We start from the raw sequence: 25,438 nt of genomic DNA, 5'->3' as shown, positions 1-25,438 counted from the left end.
AAAGAGCAATCAAAGTGACAATTAAAATGCTTGTGAGATCATAAAACAGAAAAATATTATCAACAATTAACTAATAATATAATCCAATCAACAATTAAGTATTCAGATCAATTAAATCAATGATATTCTAATGATACTAATTATAAATAGAGAGAATATAATTTATATAATTAACTAATTACCTCCCACGATTACTAAATTGTCCTCACAATCAAAAGTATTGAAAGACCCACAAAGAATCACAATGATAACGATGATTAAAGTAAATCACTAATACGAATCAAAATCTTATTCGGTTAATTGTTGATCAACAATTCACAACAATTAACTTTTCCCCTCTTCTTTTCTATATATATACACATACATGATCTCTCTCTCTCTCTCTCTCTCTCTCTCTCTCTCTCTCTCTCTCTTGAATCATGTTAATTACAATCAAGAAGATGAATAATTAACATGATTGAACATTTCTCTCATGCTACAATCAACAGTAACTTCGGGTAGGAGTGGTTCTTGTATCTCTCTCACTCTCTTTCTCTCTTTCTTCTCTTTCTTTTATCATCTTCCATTTATCTTCCTGCTCTCTACTCTGATGGCACTCCTATTAGCTAGTATTACCCACCTTCCTCCTCAAAACCCACCCCACCGTCGACCCGACATCCAATCACAATCAAGAAGGTTGAATAAGTTTCAATCCAGTTGAGAAAAATTCACTTCACAGAATAGGTTAACATTCAATTGATCAACATCATCAAGTTAATTTTACACAATTTAATTTGATTAAACTTTAATCTCCCAAGTTAATCAATCGTTGTTTGTTTTTCTATCACTCCAATCCATCTTTAATCATCCTCATCCTCATATTCATCATCATCATCGTCATCACCATTATCAATATCATCTTCATGTTCATCTTATAAACCATATTATTATTAATTATCTCCATCTGATCAACTTAATTCAACCAATTAGTTTATCTTCATCAATAATTAATTTCCTCTCAATCAAATTTAACTGTGATTCTATTAAGTGATTAATGATAATTGAAAAACTATTAATTGTTGTCTCTTCAATATAATATTTCATTGTTTCTGTTTTTCTAACTCTCCAATTAATTGTAAGAACAAGAAAAACTTAAATAATTTGATTACAATCAACAAATTGTGCTCAATTTTGTTCACATGTTATTGGTTTTCCAATAGTTTCAAACAATTTATTTTAATTGTTTCTCCGCTGTGGTTTCTTGTGTTTATATTGTTTTTTTTTGCGCTTCTTTCAATTGTGATAATTGTTCATTCTAATTAGTGTAATTATAAATGTCATTAAATGATTTTGGGAATATGTCAGCCACAAGTCCACTCAGTATACGACCCTTTTTGACCGGTTACCCTTTTCAAGGTGAGCTTGACCGTTTCTCTTGACCAATCACAATCAATATTCACCATTTGTCCAATAATAAAAGTATCGATTATCAATCCAATAGGTTAGATTATGAAAAAGAAAAAAAAAATTAACTTCGTTCTTGACCATTGTCAGTGTATAAACATGTCAACGATCAAATTAAATTGTTACTTGACAGATAAATGTCCCAACTGATTAAGAGATTTAGAGGAAAATGTTTTCAACTGTCAATCATCAGCTGACAAAGATGAAGAGGTATTAAGATTATGAGGATGATTAGAGGTGATAACGTAAATGATGATATCCTTTTTTTGATCATCCTCATCCTTATAATCCTAAGAAAAGGTCAACAGTTATTAGTTGAAGTGAAAATCAACATTTACCACAGAAAATGACCAAAGGCCAATATCTGTTGGTCGTTGTCGTCAACATGATTAGTTCATTGATAAGAAAATTGTACTCACAATAATTTAAGCGAAAAAGAAACAATTTGTTACTCTAGAGAACGAAAAAAAAAGTAAAGAAAAATATAAAAACTCTTGACCATCACTCACACACATTCTCTCTCAGTATACTGACCTCTTCCTCTTACGGTCAATGAAAGGTCGTCCAATTGATCCATAGATACAAACTGCTTAAAATTCACGATCTCAGGCCAACCTCCCCTTCCTCCTCCTCCTCCTCACTTACACACACACACACACAGTTACCTGTCTATCTAATTATAATTAACGAACAACAAAATTAACTAATGAATGTTAACTAAATCACGATTATTAATTTTTTCTTTCCTTTGAAAATTTTTCTTTTTCTACTTCTCTTGGCGTTACCATTGTTGACCTTTATTGACCTTCCCACACACAAACAACAACAACAACAACAACAACAACACATAAATATACTCACTTACTGTTGATGACCTTTAATTTTACCCACCGGTGGAAGGTCAAGGAAGAGTGAATCAACTTGGAGGTGTTTTCATCAATGGGCGACCTTTACCTAATCATGTACGCTTGAAAATTGTTGAACTCGCGGCCGCCGGTGTCCGACCTTGTGTTATATCCCGACAATTAAGGGTCTCCCATGGATGTGTATCAAAAATACTCAATAGATATCAGGTAAATTGATAATTAATCAGCTGATTAACTTTTCTTCTCATTATCAATAATCACTGACCACAATCAACTAATCATCCTTCAAATTAAGGTTCATAAATGTTAATTAGCCGGCTTATTATTGACAATTAACAAGTTCATTTAGTGATAATATAACTTCATCATTGATATATTATTGATGTAATATCATTAATCATTAATCAGTGATTATAATCACTTGATTAATTGTTAACAATTAAAAGTCAATTGACCATTTCATTTACTATTAACTTTATTGATAAGGGTCAGTTTTATATATTATATATAAATTATCATATTGATCAATGTAATTTAATTTACTTTGTTAATTGTTGTTTCATTATCTTTTTTACCGATTTGATTACTTTTGTATAGTGTTAATTGTTTGCCTTTAAGTTTAAGTGTTATTGGTTAATTGTTTGCTGATTGTGAATGATGATGATGATTTTGTTTTGCTGTTGATGATGATGATGACATTAATTAAAGGTTAATTGAAGGTTGAATTTTTAATTACTTTGTAATTGTAAAAATGAAAAATTATCAAAAGAAAATAAAAATTGATCATTGATATAATGAAGATAGAGGAGACTTAATTATGTGAATTAAGTTAACAATTAGTTAATTAATTGTTATTCAATTCCCGATAATCATGACAATGTTGTTTTTATCATCATCATCATCATCATCAGAGATGATAAATCATAAGAGGGTAAATTGAATCAAAGTTATGACCTGATAAATTTACAATCAACATGTAATCATTATTGATTAAATCATTGACAGTAATTGACAAACTTGATGATCGGAAAGTATCAACAATCAAAAGTTAAATGAAATAATCAAAATGCAAACTCACACAATCAACAACAACAACAAGAACAATAATAATAATAATAATGATGTTTTCATATACAACAATTAACTAAACAGGAACAATTAACCTGCAAGATAAATAAATAATATCATTTGAAGTGAAAGAGAAAACTTTTTTCAACAATTAGATGATAATCGTAATGATGATTAAAGGTAATCAACTTGTGGGTGGTTAATGATAATTTCATTTCCCATAAAAAAAACAAATCCCATAACCTGAAGGAAGATGCAAATATCATCCTCATCCTAATCTCCATCCTCATCTCCATCCTCATCCTCATCTTCCTCATCTTCTTATCATCATTTTCTGCAGCAAAAAAAGTGCTTTTAGATTTTACTCCAGCCATGACTGTACATAATCAATTTGATGATGATGAAGATGAAGATGAAGATGATGTTTACCTGTTCCCCACCCTCACTCAGGTATAAGGGTGATGGTGGAGTGGGAGGTGTAGGGGGTTAATTGTTGTTAACTTTTTTTCTGTTAATCAACTAATTTTTTATACTAAGTAAATTTTTGTTGCTTGATTAAAATTCATACAATCCGTTAATCACAGTAAATCACACACACACACACACATCAAAGTTAATTGTTTGCCTGATCTTGCCTCTGTAATTAGGATTAGCTTAATTTTTTTGCTCACTCTGTGTGTTGTATGATTAACATGATCATGTTAATTGTTTGAATAATATGATTAAAAAAATTAATGTTTACCTAGTAATTAATTTCTGTAAATGTTTTTCATAAGACAATATCAATTTGTATCATTATCATGTAACAATTAACTTTTGTAATTATCAACAACGACCACATGATTTTGATTATTTGGACATGATTGATTTAATCATCTCTATATAGATTGATTGAAACAGTTAAATTAAATTGTGATCAGTTAACAATTATTATTAGTTTGTAAATTGTTGTTTGCATGTCAATGAATCAGATTATTATATTTATTATCATTAATTGTATGATTTGTATTTTTTGTTTAATCAACTTGCAATTGATTTGATTTTAATCATTTGAATTAGTTAAATATGTTCATTACCTCAACCTAAATTGTTTGGTAATTAATCATAAATGATTTAAATCATCAATCCTAATTATTATTCATATTCATGGTGAATATAAAATTTATATATATGAAACTTGATACAATTAAAACAATCGGCCAGTTAAAAATTTATTAATAGTCAGTGATTAAAACTAATTGTTAATCTAATATCTTTATGAAAGTAATACAATTTAATTGTATGTTTCAATTGATTCCCATTGAACCTTAATTTGGTTTGCCAGTCAACCAATTAGCTTAATTGTTATCCAAGTTTAAGGTTAAGAAATTGTAAGAAACAAAGTTAAATCATTGACTGGAAATTGTTGTTAATTGTTGTGATCAATTTTTTATTCCTATAAACAACAATCAAGTGCTGATTGTTGTTGTTAATTAAAACTAATAAAATTTCAATGGTCAGTGAATTATGGTTTTTACAAGGAAATTCAGTCTCAAGGATTGACCCTTACAAAAAGAGGTCAATGTCAGGTAAAGGTCAACATTTAATTAACATTCAATGGGAATTCATTTTCTTAAATTGTTGTTAATCTTGTCCCTTTAATTTAGTTTGTGTAGCTAATAAATCAATTGATGATCTTAATCACAATTAGAATCTTAATTTCTGTCTTTCTTTTTACAATTAACTTTTTTTTTGCTTTGTTGTTTTTTTTCTGATGACCAATGGTTGACCAAAATGCTGGTGAACTATGACCTTGACCATTTCAAATGTCCCCTAAGGGTCAGTAGACTTAACGTTCAGGCTGAGGTCACTTTTCCGTCACAAGATTTACCGTTTTAAATGCCTTTGTGTGTCTATTTTTATACCTTAATCTTAATTTTGTTTTTCTCCTTTAATTGTAATAGTCAAACAATCAGTTGATTGTGACTAATTGTAAATAAATTGCAGAAAAAAAAATCCTTAAATTGTTTACTTACATTTTTATTTTCACCGTTAATCAGTGAAACATTTTGTTACAATTAAAATGATTGGTAAACAATTTAAACTTAATCAACATGGTTAAGTTTTTGATTGTTAATCATCAATGAACCTCAACTTTACTGTCCAAGTTAATTAACTAACTATTAATAATACTACTAATCACAATTAAGCTTTTGCCAAATATTTTCTAGTAACTAAATTATAACAACAAGGTAAAAATCAATTAATCAATGTCAAAATGATTAAACAAAAATGACAATTAACTGTCCAGTACATTGGTCAACATGATTTAACCACAACAATCAATCAGATAATCATAAATGTTAATTAAATTACCAATAAGATGACACATTAAACTTTTATTATTAACTGTTAATGAGAAAAAAAAACTTAACCAATTTGATTGATTAGTTGATTGTTGATCATCATCATCATCATCAGGCTACTTAATTGCTACAATCAGTCAAAAAGTGATAAGATAACAATCAATCTCAATTTAGATTAAATAACAAGAAATATTATCGATCGTTAATTGTTATAAAAAAAAGCAGCAAAATTTTTAATTAAAGTTAATTAAATTAAGAAGAAAACTTTTTCCCGTTAACAACAATCAACTCCAAGTACTAATTGTTATAATCTCATAATCCGTGCCAATAATAATTTAAAATTTTAATCATGATTAGAGACAATTAAAACACAATATACCTACGGGAGATTATGAATTTTTAATTGTGATTCATTGTTAATTGTTAATTTCATTACTTTTCACTCCTCTACAATTTAATGTTGATCATTTTCACGATTTCATCCAACACACACACACTAACATTATTGTTTAATTGTTAAACTAAATTAAGCACGCACAGACATCCCCAAGGTGGCCCAAACAATTAACATGATTAACTAACTAACTTAAATTACCAACAAAAAAAAAATTCATTAATGAAACAAAACAACAACAAACAGAATCAGGATCAACAATAATCAACAAGAATCAAAAGTTTTTCTCAACAAACAAAAAGTACGAAAAACTTTTTTACAACTAATCACAATTAACTAACCATTGATTTTAATAACAAGATTAAAAGTGTTAATCATCATTATCAATAGATTATCATGTTCACATTAGCTTAACCATTGTAAATCTCCGCCTAATCAATAGCAATTCATTCATATAATTGATTGTATTTACCATACAAACTCTTGAACGTGTTAACGAGCATAAGGTCACCATGTATATATAAATTACCGTAGGTATTAAAAGCCCCTTAGGTAAATAAGATTGTGGTTTATATACATGGTCACATTTGAGCAGAAGGTTTTTTTTTGTTGGTTACCTTTGGGTCCTAAAATTTTGGCACGACGACCTCACATTTATCATTATTATTATTATTATTGTATTGTCGCTATATTAATATATATGTGTGTGTGGTGTCCTAATGGTGATTTGTAGTGGGGTGGGTATGATATTAAGTCGGCGGGTTTCCTGTGTATTTGTGTGTTTGTGTTAATCAAATAATCAAATTGTTGTGGTTAAGTTGAAACATGTAATTGTTATTGTTATGGTTGAGCAAAGGTAAACAAATTAGTTTGATATTTTCACTTTTTCAATACCGATATTTACCTTTTGTAATAATAATCATCATCTATTGTCATCTATCATCATGTAGATACATGATGATGATGATGATGATGATGATGATGGTAGTGGTGGTGGTGGTAGTGGTGTGTGTGATTATGAGGATGATAAACCTTGATTGTTAGCGTTTTTCTGTCATCAAATATTTTTCATCTTTCTGTTGATCTCATTGAATCTTGATGATATTTATCATCTTTTCCTTTCTTTTTTTCTTCTCATCATTATTCAATATATCATCTGATCATGAGAAAGATGATAAGTTAAGGGTATAAGAAGAAAGTGGGAGCGGAAGGAAGATAATGAAAGGGAGGGCAAGAGAGAGAGAGAGAGAGAAGAGTAAGAGACTAAATGGACTGAGAAGGAGGTGGAGGAGGAGGTAAGAAGATAGAGGATGAGGGAGGGATAAAAGTTTGTTCATGAGAATATGATGATGATGATCATGCTTATCATCTTCTTCTTTCCTCTATATCATCATCTGAGAAAAAAAAGAAGAATGAAAAGAGAGAGGAAAAATTCTTCATTCAGAATAAGAATTTTTTTTTCTTCTTCAATGACTTAATCAACATTGAGAAGCGAAACCGATAGAGCCAAACCCATGATAATGACGATGATGATGATGATGAAGATAGAAGCTGAAACTCAGGTAAATTGAATTACATCAGCTTAGCCCAGGTTACGATTTGATTGAAATAATTATCACAAGATAATCTCTCTCTCTCTCTTTCTCATCTTCATCTAATCTCTATGTAAATCTTGTCATTGTCAATGAATTTTTCATCATCATCATCGGCCAAGCCCATTGAAAGAGAGTGAGAGAGAAAAATGATATTAATCAATGTAAAAATGAACATGAGATGTAAATGTACATGTATCATCATCTTCATCATCATCGGAATAATTTTCTACTACTGTTAATCTAATGGCGATGATGATGATTATTATTATGAAACTTGATTCACTCCATGTGTTACCAATGATCCGAATCAACAAATGAACAAAATATTTAACTAAATTGTTTAATTAACTTTCCGAGAGTTAATTGAAATGGTTTGCATTTCATTGGCACATTCATACAATTGTAAACCACAAAGATGATGATAATTACGATGATGATGATAATGATGATGGTCCTTAGGCCTAAGTGATTATCGTCAAAATTTGCTTCCTTTAACAACAATTTGCTTCCGTTTGCAAATTGTTTACACACTCAATTGAACCGAATCAAGTGAGAAAACCTAATAATCAACATGAACCAAGTTCAAACAATTTAACTATTACAATAACAATTAGTACTTGTAACGATTAAGCAAATATATCATCAAGATGATCAGTAGATAATGTTAACAACAATCAACAAAGACTTTAATTGTTACATTGTTTTATTTGCTTCGGTTTTGTCCTAATCATCAACCTTTGAAAACTTGTTAACTGTCTTGTTAATTGTTGTTACATTAAAATCTTGATGATTGTAATCAACACTTAATTGCTCAAGATTTACAGTTATCGGTTCAATCAACAATCCAATATGATTAATTTAATACTTAATTAGGATAAATAATTGATTCTGTTTTTTTGTTTGTTTGTTATTTTATAAAGATTAACACTGGAACAATTTAATTTAGTTAAGGTCTTAATTGTTAACTGGGTTGTTAATTCAATTACTATATGTATTTGATTACAATGAAACAAAGTTACAATGAATGATGTCCAATCAATTAAGTTATGGTAATGATTAACCAGAGACAATTAGTAAATTATCTGTGTAATTAACTTTAATTTAACAAAACAAATTAGAGATGAAGAAATCAAATTTAATCCAATATCAACACCGATACGTTAATCATAATAAAACACCAAGAAATCATCACAATTAGTTAATTGTGATGATAATAATAATTGTCCCGGCTAACCCTTAATCACTTGATTAGTAAATAATAACAATGATAAATATAAATTATCATTGTATTAACAATTAAACTACAATAAAGAAACCAAACCTTAATCAATTGGACAGAAAACACTAATCACAATGTAAAATTAATCCCTAATTATGATGATTAACTTTTCGCACCCATAATCAAAATAATCCTCTAAATGATGATAATCATTACAAATGATTATATCTCAATTTGAAAGCCTACACAATTTAAATTGTTACCACAATTAACGTACAAACATAAACCAAGGTAAAAGCAAATCACTCAACAATAAGCAATAAACTATCAAAGGGACAATTAAGATGTAGTAATAAAAAGTGATTGTGATCAGATTAACTTTAGATTTAGACAACAACAATTAACTTTAACTCATCATCATCATCATCATCTTGTTTACTGAATCATATTTATTATCGTCAGGTCGTAATCGTCGTTATCATCAAATAAGTCCAACGATATAATTGATTAGAGGAAAGAAGAAGAAAAAAGTTTTTAATTTTTTTTTTCTTTCAAAAGTTCTGTTTGATTCTGATTCTGATTTTTCTTTTTATTCGATCTCGAATTTGTCCACCAGGAAACGGGAAGCATTCGTCCAGGAGTGATTGGCGGAAGTAAACCAAGGATCGTTTCCCCGGAAGTGGAAAGACGAATAGAAGAGTATCGTCGAGAGAATCCGGGAATTTTTTCCTGGGAAATTCGTGAAAAATTAATGAAAGAAAATTTATGTGATAGGCAAACGGCTCCATCTGTATCCGCTATAAGTCGATTACTTCGAGACGGAAATGGAAATAATGGAAATCCGAGCGGTGGCGGCGGCGGAGGAGGAGGAGGTGGTGGAGGTGGTGGCGGTGGTGGTGGTAACTCAAATTCAAATGGAGCCATGGGAGGAGGAAACGGAATGGATTCAATGTCAACGAAAGCCGGTAAACATAGCATTGCGGGGATTCTTGGTGGTGGTGGTATCAATGGTACTCATGTCAGTGGTGGTGTTATTTTGAATGGTTGTGTTATTGATAGTGGTGATGGTGGTGTTTGTAATGGTGAAGGTGGTATTGGTGGTGATGGTGTTGGAGGTGGAGGAGGAGGAGGAGTAAAGAAGAGGAAAGAGGAGGAGGCAATATTAGTGGCGGTGGTAATATTTATGTGGGAGGTTTAGTGACAACTAATCACCACCACCACTGTCACCTTCAAATGCCACCTCCACCAGAGTCTTGCAACAAATCAAGGGAAACAGATGAATGTGAGTATGTCATCATCATCTACAACACCATCATCATGGTCATCATCATCTTCACCTTATCCCATTTCCTTTAATCCTTTCGATGGTCAATCTTGTAGTCAACAGAAAAAATCCTTGACCCAATTTTTTCACCTCTCTCTCTCTCTCTCTCTCTCTCTCTCTCTTGTTTATTATCATCATTTTCCCTCTCACTCTCAGATGATGATGATCATCATTGAAGATTATATATATTGAGAAGGAAATAATGAGAATATCTCTCTCTCTCTCTCTCTTTCCTTATCTGATAATCATCATCCATAGAGATGCGGTTGATTAAAAGGATATCATTTAAAAGCACAATAGTAACTAAAGATTAGTTTACTAATCAGATTAACTAGATAAAGATAATCTTTCCTCCTCTTTTCCTCTAACAATGAGAAGGTATAATAAGTCACTAACCACCCAATTGTCCGTTAACAACAATATGTAGCCAGAGGGATAAATAAAGTAAGAGAAAAGTAAAAATAAAAACGTTAATCCAAACAGATTTAACCACAAATCGCCTTAAATCAGTGATAATTGAATTAAATGTTAATCTACAATTGCTTTCTTACCTTTCACCACCCTTGTCGGTGGTTTAATCAGTCAGCCTCTTTCACCCTCTTCACCCTCCAACTTAAACCCACCGCCGTCACTTTTTACCTTAATCCCATTTATCCATTTCTTTTGAGCAAATCTCTCACAATTTAAAGTATCAACTACTCACATGTAATAGATTAACATTGATCATTATCCACAAATTGATTAGATTAACAATTGACATTAAAATGGTTTCCTTTTTTTTTACTCTCTCAACCTTCATAATCAATTGTATTCCCGCCTAACACATTATACAATTAACTTATTATTCAATCAACTAACTGGACAATTTAAATAAAAAGTCCACCACTGATTGGCTTAAATTGTTATTAACTTTGTCAACTTTGCCTCCTCCTTTATTATTATAGTGATTATAGTTAATCCTAATCATCATCTGATGATGATTAGGATTATTTGATTAACTGTTATAGGAAATTGATTATCAACAATTATCACCTGAAAAGTTAATCAATATTTATAATCAATGATCAACTTACTCCGAAACAATTAAGATGAAGGAAATTGATTATGATATAAGTTAATTGTAATGTCAATTATTAATAAAACACTTGAATATCAAGTTTATTGGTATTAATTAGTAACAGGATTAAGGAGATATGGATTAGGGATAATCTCTTGGAGATAATGAAAATTTGATTATCAAATGATTTCCGATTTCATTATCATTGTGATTATCATTTTAATAATAATATGATTTACATGATTTGAATGTCATAAATTATATTAACTCTTAATCTTATTGTTAATCAGTTAATCACTAAGTTCCCCATGAAGGTTACTGGGTGGGTGGTGGTGGTGATGGTGAAGATTATCAAAATGAAAGAGAAAAAAAAAGAATAAAAAAAAAAGTTTTTTTCTTCTCAATGAAAAAAAAAGAAAACGATAACTTTTTTTTTCTTGTATTAATCATAATCGGATAATCACAATTTAGTGATTATCCTGTCAATCTCAGGTTCCCTATAGATCATCAACACTATTACACCAACACCATTAGTTGATTGTAACAATTTAAATTGTAAATTGTTTTTCCGAAAGGAAAACTTTTCTTTCCCTTTCAACCAAATACAAAAAGTAACTAACAACAAAACTAAATACTGACCAAACCTTGACCTATGGATGATGATGATGATTATGATGACCACTACTCTCCATTTGAGTTAACTAATTATATCATTGATTAATCGTCCCTTCCCCCTTTCTCTCTCACTATCATCTCCTCCTCCTCCTACTCATCATCCAAACAGAGTGAGAGAGAGTGAGACCTCCACTATAGCTACAGGGTGGTTTCTTGTTGCTGTCAATTATAAAGGTAACATGATGTTAGGTGTGTGATGTTACCTGTACAGTAGTACAGTTGTAATTGAATGCCACCTTAAATTGTGTTACTCTTATTGTTGAACAATTTGAAATAATTAACAATTAACTGACAGGTTAGAAAAACAATTAATTGTTAAATTTACAATAAAAACCAAACCTTTTTTTATATACAATTTTATATACAATTCATTGATCATCATCACAATTAAACTAATCGCTAGTTGGTTGACAATTAAAACATAAAAATTGATTAAAATAATAATAATAACTTTCAATACGAATGAGTTTTGTTAATCATTTTGATTCTGAAATTGTTTCCAATCACGATGATTAACTTTAAATTGTTATTATTATATAAATCATACCTCTTATTGGCTGTGGTTTGATTGTTGTTTGATTGAAACAATCAAATGGTAATCAGCTAAATCATGGTTTCTAAATGTTTCTTGTTAGATTGTTAATTTAAATTTCACGTTGATAAATTTGATTGGTTTCACAATTATTTGCCATAGATCAGGATGATTAAAGGTCTAATTAAGATGATGATTGGAGGGATATCCATTTATTAATAGTAAATAAATTGGCATCATTTTCAGGAATCAAATCAAATTAAATTGTTAGTTAACAAATAGTTAGTTAAGTAGTTGCGTTAAATTATCGTAACGAAATGAAGTCAACGATTAAAATTGAACAATATTTAGTATAACGATTTGTTTTTTATTTTGTTTAATTTAATCACGCAATTTAACAACAACAACAACAATCAATCAATGAAGCAACAATTTATTGTCATCATAATCAAATTTATCATCCTTATCCTAATCATTTTAATCCCGCAATTATATATAAATATCCTAATCCCTTTAATCATTGTTAATATTAACAAAAGTTTCAATTTTTAATCATGATAACAAGGTTAATCTAAATTGTCACAATTTATTTTGATCAATTCTGATTGTATAAATATACACCATGATTACCAATCTAAATACTCACAATCAAAACACAAACACCACAAACAATTTAATCTCAACACCAAGATACCACCATGATGACTGAATCCATCACCTTGATTTAGATTGAAATGGAATAACAATTTACTAATTGTTCCATAACTTTTTTCTTCTTCTTCTTCTTCTTCTTTCATATTTATTCATTTTTCTTTCTTCTTCTTCATTTATCATCTTCTCCCTTCAGGTGATGACGATGGATCAGATTCTGATACAGAACCTGGATTAACGTTGAAACGGAAACAAAGACGATCTCGAACTACATTTACAGCAATGCAATTGGAAGAACTGGAAAAAGCCTTCGAGCGAACTCAATATCCGGACATTTACACGAGGGAAGAACTTGCCCAAAGAACTAAATTAAGTGAAGCCCGAGTTCAGGTAATTAATTCTTAATCCGATCTGAATAACAATTAATCTTCTAATTTGGGTTAAAATATAAATCAACAGAAAAACAAAGAAAAACAAACTTTTCTTTTCTCATGAAGAAAAAAAAAGTTCCCATTCTGATCTAATTAGTGGTCAGTTAATCAATCATTCCCGAAGTGATTTCCATTGACTGATTATTAAACCAAATCTACCAGATTAAGAGATTAATTTGAGATTAGCTTTTTATATAAGGATTAATTTACTTTTCCTTGGATAAATTAACTAAGAAAATATTAAGTTGGAATGTTAATCTTTACACCTGATGAATGATGGTGATGAAAAGATGATGATTAAGATGATAAAGATGATGAAGATAATGTTGATGATTAAAGGTAAGGTTAAGATGATTAATGAGCTGTAGTTTGTAATTGTTTTAAAATGATGATCAACAATAATAAAACAGGTAAAAGGCTATGATTAGTGAACAATTAAAAGTGATACTTAATCATAATCTCATCTTAATCAACAATCAAATGTATTAACATAATGATAATAATAGTAAAGGTAATTGTCATTGAAGGTTCATTGATAAGTTAATCAATGAAAGAAGAGGTAAAATTAAATGAAAAAGTAAATTATGATAAAATAACATTGTCATCATCATAATTATCATCACAATTATCATCACCAACATCATCATCATCATCATCATCAACAACAATAATAATAATTACACAATGACAAATGAATATGATAACAAAAACAAAGGTAAAACTATTTTTGCCAACTCATAGTAAAAGTGAAACAGTAAATTAAATTGTTTTCATTAATGAAACAACAATGAAAAAACTAATGAAAGTCTATCAGGTAAACACATATAAACTCATATATATACACAGGTAAATATGAAAAACCAGTTACTCAGGTAAATGAATAAAAATATACACACATTGAACTATTGATGGGCCACCAACATGAAGTAACAAAAAAGTAATCAATGTAATCACTTTGTGTTACCTGTGTTACCATAAATATATCCTAATGATTATTTATAATGTATTAATATTGTATTAAGTGTTGTTTGTATGTGTGTGGCTCTTATTCTGGGTAACAGTTGGGTGCAATTGATTAAGATGAGGATGAAAAAGATGATGATGATGATGTAGATGATTGAATAAAAAGAAATGAATGAAAAAAAAGTATTTTCAATGGAGAAGATGAAGTTTGAAAAAAAAAAGAAACAGCAACAGGTAGAAAAGGGAAAGGCTCAATAAAAGATGAAGATGAGAAGATGAAGATGATGAGAGAATCAATTTTTTTTCTATTTTCTATTCTTCCCAATTCTCTCTCACTCACTTACTCTCTCTCTCTCTCTCTCTCTCTCTCTCTCTCTATTCATCATCGTTTTACCTTCATTCTTCATTATATTCAATTCGTTATTATTACTTAATCAAATGAGAGAGAAAAATTTATAAGGTAGCTAAATATTTTTTTCTATTAAAGGTAATAACTTATTTCCATGATAGTTGTTGATTCATGAGCATTTTTTATATGTTCACAAGTCGCTTCGTCTTTATGTTATCTGATATCTTACCTGGAATGATGATGAAGATGAAGATGATGGAGATAATGATGAATACCTGGAATCTTATCGGTCCTTTTTTCTTTTGTGTATTTACCTGAGCAACTGATGATTACTTTGATATGGACTTCGTTTCTTATTCAATCACGCAAGTGACTTTATGAATAATGAAGATGATGATGATGATGAGGATGATAAAGTTATCGACGGTACTTTTTTCTCCTGAAAATCTATTGATTTACTTTAAATTGTGTTCTCTCTCCATTCATATACCACTTAAACTGAATAATGATTAACTATCTTGTTCCGTCTAAATTGAATAACTTTTTTCTCTCCATTCATATTTTCTGTTTAAATTGTTCACTGATTGTGGTGATTTTTTTTTTCTAATTCAATTCAATCTACAAATAATCAGCAATAATTAACTAACATAGTTTGTATTTATGCTATTAGATTGTATTATTAATAATAATGCCCATTGGTCAGTAGTAGTATTTGATTGTGGTTATATTGGTGTTTGGTTGATTCGTAATCTATCATTAGTTTATTGATTTTAATTGTAATTTGTGGTTTTTTTGAGGTGAAAAAATTAGTTGCAAATGATGGCAAAATCTTAATCATTTGGTGACAATTACAGTTAATCCAATAGCAAAAAACAATCGAGAATAAGATTAACCTAATTCCCTCGAGGTGGACAGATTAAAGTTTCTCGTAAATACTTTGAAAATGTATTGATTGACATCTTTCAACATAATGCCAATCAAATCATCGTCTCACCATCATCTTGACTCTTTCTCATCATCATCATCATCTCTCTCTCTTCCTGGCGGGAGTTTTACCTTCAAAAGGTAATTATGATAGATACCTATGGGAATTAGCTTTATGTGTTTTTCATCACACTAAAGTGACCTCAGATTTTCAATAAGAAAAGTCCTCATCATCATCATCATCATCATCATCATCTCTCTCTCTCTCTGGGGGTTTCCTTTTCATCATCATCCTATTGTACCTTAAGCTTTACCTGTTTCACCTTCACAAAGTCAACTTGCAATTATTATTACCTAATGTGTTCATTAAACTTGATAATCAACAATTAACATGATTACCATTGACTGTTAACGTGTTTCATTTGATTGTGATTATGATTAACTAACCAATACAAATAAAAACTTTTCCCTGTGATAACTAATGTTTTTGATTGTTATTGCTCAAAGTTATTACTTTAATTCCCAATTAATTGATCTATACCTTAACTATGGAAAAATTTACATTTAATTGTCTACAAATCAAACTATCTGATTGTAAATTTAATTGATCTAGTTATTAATTGTGAAAATATTTCAACTAATTGATTAATTAGCAAGTTGATTTACTTTTAATAGGCAACGAAAAAAAAAGTTACTCTCTCTCTCTCTCTCCAGGTGATTAACTTTTTGATCAACATGTTAAATACAAACAATCAACAGACAGTGAAAATAATCAAGGATAAACAATTGATTAGTTAGGTTTAATTTGCCTATTCTTAATTGCAATTATTTCTGAATCAAATTTAATTTGTATCAGACAATTTGGTTTCACTTCACTCACTTAATCACTTACACAAACCATTGCAAAACCAAATACATAAATAAATGTATATTCAACACTTACAATCAGCTTAATTGTAACAATTTACACTATAAACACAACAATCAATTTAATTTTTAAGCTAAATTTATAATTTACCAACGAATTACAATTATTATTCAAAGCTGAACAATTAACTTTAATCAACCTCTAACCAGAGAGAAGACGAAAAACTATTTTCAAAGATACTTAATCTTAATCATTAATTTTACTCTAAATTAACTGAATTAGATTTTGAATTGTCGCCAACAATTAACTTAATGTAATCAGAATGTAATCAACCCTAGAGAGAGAGAGAGAGAGAGAGAGTAACAATTAATCACTTGGCAACGAAACTCAATGAATTTTTCTGGTAACAATTAATATATATGAAAGTAAAATGATGAGAAAGCAATTAAAAAGTCAAACAATTTGTAAATTGCAATTAAAATTTCAATTGTAATTGTAAATTGAAAATCCCAACTACACCACAGCAACAACAACAACAACAACTTCCCCACCCCATCATCATCACTTCCGCCTAAATTAACCAGGAAAACCGGAAATACAGTTTAATAAGATGAAGAGAAAAAAAGTTCACAATGAAAGAGAAAATTTTTTTTTTCTTATTCATAGTAAATCATCATCATCATAATCAGAATGAAAATAGTAAACAATTAAGATGATAAATCAAATTGTCAGCTAAATTGTTTAAGGTAAATCACAATGTTGTTAATAAGGATTAATGTTTAATGTTATATATTTGTAATAATACAATACAACCACAACCACAACCACAACATCAACACCAACACAATAATCATGAAACATAAGAGTAAACAATCAAGCAACAATTTAATCTAATAACAATGATTGTTAATCATGATCATGGTTAATAACAATCAACAATTTATGTACATGTGTGTATAGACATTTCAATTGTTACAATTGAACAAGAAAAAAAGTCAAACCCATTTTTTGTTTATTTTTATCAAATACCTTGTACTTTATTATATTTACCTGTAAATCATCATGATGATGATTTAATACCTTCAAGGTGTGATAGTTATCATCCTCATCATTCTCATCATCCTCATCATCATCATCATCATTGTAAAAGAGGAGGTAATTTAATAACAACACCCACCCTACGATTGATACAATGTAAAGCATTCGGGTTACAATCAATTGTATCATGATGATGATCAGTTTTAATTGTTGGGAATGCCAACTTTTCAAATCCTATAGTTAATTGTTTGCTAATTGTTGTTGGGTTAATATAAATATGAATCAATGTTTCATTTTTAAATTGTGAACAATTTGGATTTTTTTTTTCAATTAGCTTTCTTGTTACATCAACAATTTAGGTCAACAATTAATTTCCAGGTTATTATTATTATTATTATTGTTACTTTTGATCAATTTACTTGATTGTTTCAAATGATTCAATGAAAATTTATATAATATATTTATGTATATGGGTATTTTCATGGTTAATTACCTGATTCAATCATGATGATAATGAATTGAAATTCACTGAAATTAATAATAATTAACTCAAAACTTTCACTTTTGCTGTTGGCTTTAAAATCATACAAACTGATTAGTTTAGTTTTCCTGATCAATAATAATCAGTTAATCATAATAATTATAATTCCTATACTCTTGATGATCATAATCAATTGTTTCATTTGATTGTTGTTTTATTATCATGTGTTGAACATGAATCAACATGAATTTGTTGTTTTTTGTTTCTCCTCTTGATTGTTTCAGGTTCTGATTAAAGGTGGACACACTTTTCAATCAAATTTAATTTGGTTTAAATTGTTTTCATTGGGAATCATTGTTTTCCTATTGCCACCTATTTTTTTTTCATCCTCATCATTATCTTAAGTACATAAATGGTTTTCGGGCCTTTTGTTTGATTAGTTGTTAGAGTTAATCAATGAAAATGAAACAATATGATTACCATGATTATCATCATGAAATAAACTTTAAAACGAGTAATTGATTCTGAGAATCAGGGAATTATTTATGATTATCAACATGATAATGTTCATATTGATGATTGAATTGATTGATTGGAAGACAAATTAGATGATAATATGAATTTATCATCATGATGATCAAGATGATGATCATGTTTTATATCTGAGATCTGAATGTGTGGCCTATGAACTTAATCAATGGTAGAAAAAAACTCAGGTAAAGCTTACAGGGTTGTTCAGGTAATCTAACAATTCAATTATCAACAGATAATGTTTACTAAATCATCAGAATAATCATCATGCTGATAGGTATCTTAATGTATTTGTATAAAGAGTAACAATCAGCAATTAGGTCAAACTATCAATATTTATTTACTTTTATCGATTGTCTCAACTAATACTGTACTTAAATTTCATGTTTACTTTTCCCCCGAAAGATTTACCTGAGTACCTGATACTCAGAACTTTGAGGAAAAGTTTCTCATAGAATTTTCTGATTCAACTGACCAACCCTGTATTTACCTGTGAGACATTTCTGAAAGGCCTCTTACCTTGTTACGCTTTCCAATCAATATTAATGTAACCATCAATTAACCTTTAATCCATGACGATGTTTTCATGTCTATCATCCTCATCACAATGTATCTCATCCTCATCCCTACTCACCATCATCCTCATCTTCATCCTCATCTTCATCTCCATCCTCATCTCTCTGAATAACTTTACGGAAGAAAAAAAATTGCAAATTAATCCAAACTGATCAGAAATCTAAGTTAATCATCTCAACACTTTACGTGAAGAGTAAATTTCACCCAAATCAATTAACTCCAATTATCAAGTGAACAATTAATAATCAATCAATAGCAACAAAGAGAAAATGTTTGTCCAACAATCAGTTGATTAGTTTGATGAGGAAAATTATATATATAAACAATGAATGAAAAGTTTTCTCTCCTTAAAAAATGAAACTTAAATTCATATTGAAAACTGAAAAACTCACGCAATCAGAATCGCGAATCACCATGAATCATATCAAGATACATGATAAAGTTTTAAAGTTTCCCACATTGATTTGAAATCAATAAAATCTAATAATAAGATAATATTAACCATAATCATAATCGTAATCATCAATAATGATATTAGTTTGGAAAACTTTTCCCACAAACAATATAATAGTTAATAGTTGGGTTAAAATAAATATAAAAACAAAACCGGTAAAGTTGCATTGGTTTCCAATTGAATAGTTACCTGAGATTAAGTTAAATTGTTATGATTAAAAGTTTTGTATGATAATAAAAAAATGAAATAATATTAATCTAATAATATGAATGATGATGAAAATAAATACTTGATTGTTGTTGTTGTTTTTAAATCAACTCTGCTTGAGATATTGGTCCTTAAATGTTGTGGTTGTTTCTGTTATTTTGATCAGCACAATAATCGTGAATTTGATTTGATTATAAACAATTTAACTTACACACACACACACAACTAATATAAGAAAACTTTTACACCAACAATTTAAAGATAATTATAATGGTTTACATTTAGAGATTTACAGGTAAATTTGATTGTGATAAAAGTGCAAGTTGATATACTTGTTGATTGTAATCAATATTTTTGCCTGATTGTTGATTGTTTGACTTTTTACTTGTTCAATTTAATTGGAGGAAATAATTTCAATTTCAATCTCATGTAATCAAAGACATGGGGACTCACCTTGACAGTTAATTGTTTCCATATCGTAATGTAAATTGTTGGGATTTTTTTCTCTATTGTTTTTAAAAAACTATTAAAGATGATGATAAAGGATGAAAGAGAGAGAGAGAGAGAGAGAGAATGATAAGAAGGGATGAGGATGATAAAAGATGATGAGGAAGATGATTTTTCGTGCAATATACTGAAATCTAATGCAAAGTATTATGATTTTAATCAATAGCCATGAGACTACCGTGAAAAGCTTAATGATTCGTGCAAACCTTCATCATCATCATCATCATTATCTTCATCTTCATCTTCATCTTCATCTTCATCTTCATCTCCATCCTCATCTTTGAGTTTCTCTCTCTTTTTTCATCTTAACATTCAAACCCCATGTTAACATCGTAACGATGATATTACAATATGAAACCATTGTTTTTACACACTGATTGTTGTAATTAAAACTTACAGTAATCAATTGAATTATCGTTAATTACTCTATGAATATATAATTAACATCTACCTTGATAATTATCATCATTAATCAGACAAAAAATATTATAACCTCAAGCTATTTCTATGTAAACAAATAACAATAACAACATATTAGTGTGATAATATTATCAAAAGCTTATGGATAACTGGTCATGCTTAAATTGTTACCAATTTTAATCACAATTAACTAAATTCCAACTAAATTAACATTGATTATTAAAAAACCAAAGGTATTTAATTAATGTCTTGAAATATTTTTTTTTAAAACTTCATCATTATTATTACTTAATTGTTTGAATCTGTGGTTTTTTATTAGTTTGTTGGGAGGTCTTGATTGTTAACCGAATAACAATTAACTAATTGTTACACAGCTAAATGATTAATTAATTAACCATAAAGTATAAATTAAAATACTTTAAGATTAATCATAATAATTATATTTTTTTCTTGGTTATTATTTGATTGATTATCTTTTGATGATGTGATGACAATTTAAGATTAACTTGATTGATCAAATTTGATTGTATAGTAATTAACAAATCGTATGATTTAAACTGATGTTAATTGTTATTCTTAATGGTAATTAATTAGTTTGATTACCTGATTAGACGATAAGAAAATAATTACATTTAATCAACTATTAATTGTTGACAGAAAAAATCAAGTCGATACTTTGATGATTAGATTGATGTTTTTTTTTTGCTTCTCTTACTGATCAGTTTAGTAATTAAAAAATATTGATTACAATTTTGTCTCATTGATTATGAAAAGATGATGATGATGATGATGGAAGATGAGGTTTCTTATCATCCTCATCATCTTGTTTGCATACAGATAACAATAAATGATAATCACACTGTAGGTGATTTAGATTGTAATTTAAATTCTGGTTTTAAGGTGAAAATTGATTGTAAGTGTTATTAGAGCCTGATTAAGGTGGATTTTGAGATGATTTTCTGACAGGATGAAGATGAAGATGAGGATGATAAAGAAGAGAGAAAGAGAGAGAGAGAGAGATGGAAAAAATCTGCTCTCTCAATTTCCATTAATATACTTTAAGAGTTTCAAATTTACATTCACTGAGATTCAATTTGCATTTAGAAACATTATCATGTCAAAACTTTTTTTTCTTCTTTTTCTTTTTCTTTTTCATCATTATCACCTTTAGAAGCATCTTCTTCATCTTCTTCATCTCTCCATCCTCATCTTCATCATTGATGATGAAGTGAGAAAAAAAATCGGCTTTAATTTGTCTGAATTTAAGGATAACGATCATTGAGTTTTTGAAACTTTTTTTTGCTTTTGAGTTTTTCTATTGGTGATTGTTGATGGTTTGGGATCAATTATTAATTGTTAATTTCTTTTCTGTTAATTGATTTACTAATTACAGGTATGGTTCAGTAATCGACGAGCTCGTTGGCGGAAACAAATGGGAAGTCAACAAATTCAAACCGGATTTGGTTCACCCTTTGGTTTACCCACAATGCACCCGAGTTATAGTTCATCATCAGCACCTTCATACTTCATACCCACCACACCATCGAGTGACCCTGTATCATATTCATCCCTTGGTTAGTAATCATTTGTAGTTAATCAACAGTAATTAACACTCATTGATAACTCAAATTGAAATTATGAAAACGTCATTGAGAAAGGATAAAACTTCAATCGACAATTTATTTATTGATTAATTGTGATAACAAAATTAAGTTTAATTTGCAAATTCACATTTTGATGACTATTAACTATTAACTAATCAGATGATAATCAACAAATTGTCACTTTTTAATTTTCTGCAAACCTAATCACAATTATAAGTTAATCCAAACTTAATTAAAAGATGATAACTTTACCTGTCATATCCGTTGGATATTCAAATGTCAGCAAATATAATAGAAAGCAATACAATGACAATTAATCGTAAATTAATTGAAAACAATTAAATTAATTGAGTTGAAAGTTGGAATAAAAATTCAACAATTCAAATTGAATTGAATTAAGAAAATTTGGAAAATTGAATCAACAGCGACATCTGTTGATACGAATTTTCAACTAGCGAATAACTTTTTGTGGATTTTTAGATTTTAATTTTATTTTCAACAATTAAATCAAAACTAATTGTTTGTTTATGTCTCTTTTTTAGGTTCAAGTCAATCAGGAACAAATTTACCAAGTAATTCAACGTGGCCCAGTTGTAGTGAATCAACTCGACAAACAACATCAGTTAATAGTCTAACAACATCAGCTGATTGTACTGGTTCATATCTATCAACCGGAAGACTACCCTTCCAAACACAGGTGAGTTAATTATCTTCATCATCATCATCAACCTACACTTGATCATTAAGGATTTGAAGATAAACAAAGTCAACAAGAAAAGGAGTTGAAATGAAATTCATTGATGAGTCGATTGTGATATCTTAGTATTAATATGTAATAGTAATAATAACGGAAGAAGAGCAGAAAGTTAGATGAAGATGAGGATAAAAATGAAGATGATGAAGATAAGGATTCACGGTTAATAAACATTACAAGTTATGGTTAAGAATTAAAATTTAAAGCGGAAATAAATAACTCCCTCACTTCCTGATATTCTTGATCCTTTAAGGATGTTACAAAGAAAAGTTAATGAAGCTTAACAATAAAGTAAAACCAATTGAAAAAGTTGACAAGAAAATCCAATGGAAAAGCAAACAATTAAAATTAATTGTCGTATTTATATATTAATTGTTTCTCTCTCTCTCTCTCAACAGTTTTCTAATCCCAACCATGTACCAACCTCATTATCAGCCGTTAGCTCAGGTTATGGAAACAACAATTTAACTCCAGTTAGTAGCAGTTACTTTCCAACTAATCATGTTTTCTGTAACAATTTAATGGACGATTACGTTGTTTCACCCGAAATTGGGTCAGTTTCTGGTTCCGTTGGTATCTAATGGTCACTTATTTAGTCCCTGGACTTGCCCTTCCCAATAATTAACTAATTGCTGGATTAATGAAATTACTATTATATTATATTATTATATTATTATTATTAAGTATAATTATTATTATTATTATTATTATTGATATAATTGACATTGAAATCACATCAAAAACAATCAACAAATTGTCATCATCAGCATCATTATCATCTTCATCATTTCCTTTTCCGTTTTTCATTTTTTTTTGTTCACCATCATCATCGTCATCATCATCATCAATTTTAATTATTATGTATTGATAATATATATTAATTATATAATAGTTAGTTAATTGCTACCAAAATCAATTTCATTCTTAAATTAAATCAACAAATCATCATTTTTTTTGCATCTTTTTCTTGCAAAACTAATGATACATATTGACAACAATTAATAAATCGTTGTGGTTTAATATTAATCCAATGTCATATTTAAATACATATAATTAATTTTGAGGCAATTAATTATTTTACAACAATCAAATGAACCAAAATAAAAAAATTAATTCACATTCAATTAACTTTGATTATCATATTTTTTTATTATTATTAATTGTCAGACAATTTTATCAATCGATTCAGATTATTTATTGTTAATTGATTGAGTCATTTTATATCTTATTGATTATAATTGATCATGGGAAAGTAAATTAATTGTAAATTATTTGATTAAACTAATTGTTATTACCATCAAAAGTTAATTTAGTTTCTAAATCAATTGAGTTTTCAAGGTTAATTATCAAGGATAATTAATTTATGTCTACTACAAGTCAATTTTTACCTGGCCACTTTGATTAACAGATTAACAATTAATCAATACTTTTAATCAACCAATTGTAGACACAACAATTAGTTTAAAATTTCAAAATTGATTAGTTAATTGTGATACTCAAAATGAGGTTAAATTATGTTTTCCATCTCAATTATTATAAAAATAATCATCTAGATATTGATCATCTTAATTAAACAATCAGTGGATTCAAATTGTTTACTTTTAATCAGTAAACAATATAATCATTTTTAATTGTCAAGTAGATTAACTAATTAAGATGAGATTTTAAACCGATTTAAACAAAAAGACAATGGACAATTAAGTTTGCGAATCAATAATAATAAAAACACAATTAACTTATCACCACCGGGAAGCAATTAACAAGTAAATGATCATGATCAAAGTGACAATTAAACCCAATAGTAAATAATAACCTCAACAATTAAGAAACCAAATGATTAATGAAAATGAAGTGAAAACCCCCCCAGACAATTAGATTAAATTGTTGCAATCAAATTGAACTTAATCGGTGAGTTTCAAATTGATTCCATAAATCAATGAACTGTAAATGAACATCTTCCCTTTTATCATCAATTTTTTTTCTCATAATTTAATCATAATCCAAATTAGAAAGAGAAAGAGACAGAGAGTGAGAGTGAGAGAGAAAAAAAATCCTTAGTAACAGAAATGAAAAAAGTTCTTTAGTTTAATTCTGTGATAACAGAGGGCGTCCCATGGAAGATGAATGAATCGTAATCGATTGTAACGATTTCAATTTCAAGG

The 25,438-nt window shown here is 28.7% G+C and overlaps 1 protein-coding gene across 1 annotated transcript; it reads left to right on the top strand.

Moving 5' to 3' along the window:
• Window positions 1–571: 571 nt before the first annotated feature.
• LOC128390631 (protein gooseberry-like) lies at window positions 572–24,400 on the top strand. Its single transcript, XM_053350383.1, is given in 8 exon segments — window positions 572–1,395; window positions 2,344–2,516; window positions 9,547–10,065; window positions 10,068–10,212; window positions 13,366–13,559; window positions 22,312–22,492; window positions 23,065–23,219; window positions 23,675–24,400. Coding segments are annotated over 8 exon segments (1,632 nt in total). The 5' UTR covers window positions 572–1,313; the 3' UTR covers window positions 23,858–24,400.
• The last annotated feature ends 1,038 nt before the right edge of the window (window positions 24,401–25,438 follow it).

Source organism: Panonychus citri, unplaced genomic scaffold (assembly GCF_014898815.1).
Source record: "Panonychus citri isolate SS breed McGregor unplaced genomic scaffold, ASM1489881v1 Contig00011, whole genome shotgun sequence".
Classification (NCBI taxonomy): Eukaryota; Metazoa; Arthropoda; class Arachnida; order Trombidiformes; family Tetranychidae; genus Panonychus; species Panonychus citri.
Note: the sequence above shows the minus strand (reverse complement) of the source record. Positions and strands in the feature narration are given on the sequence as shown.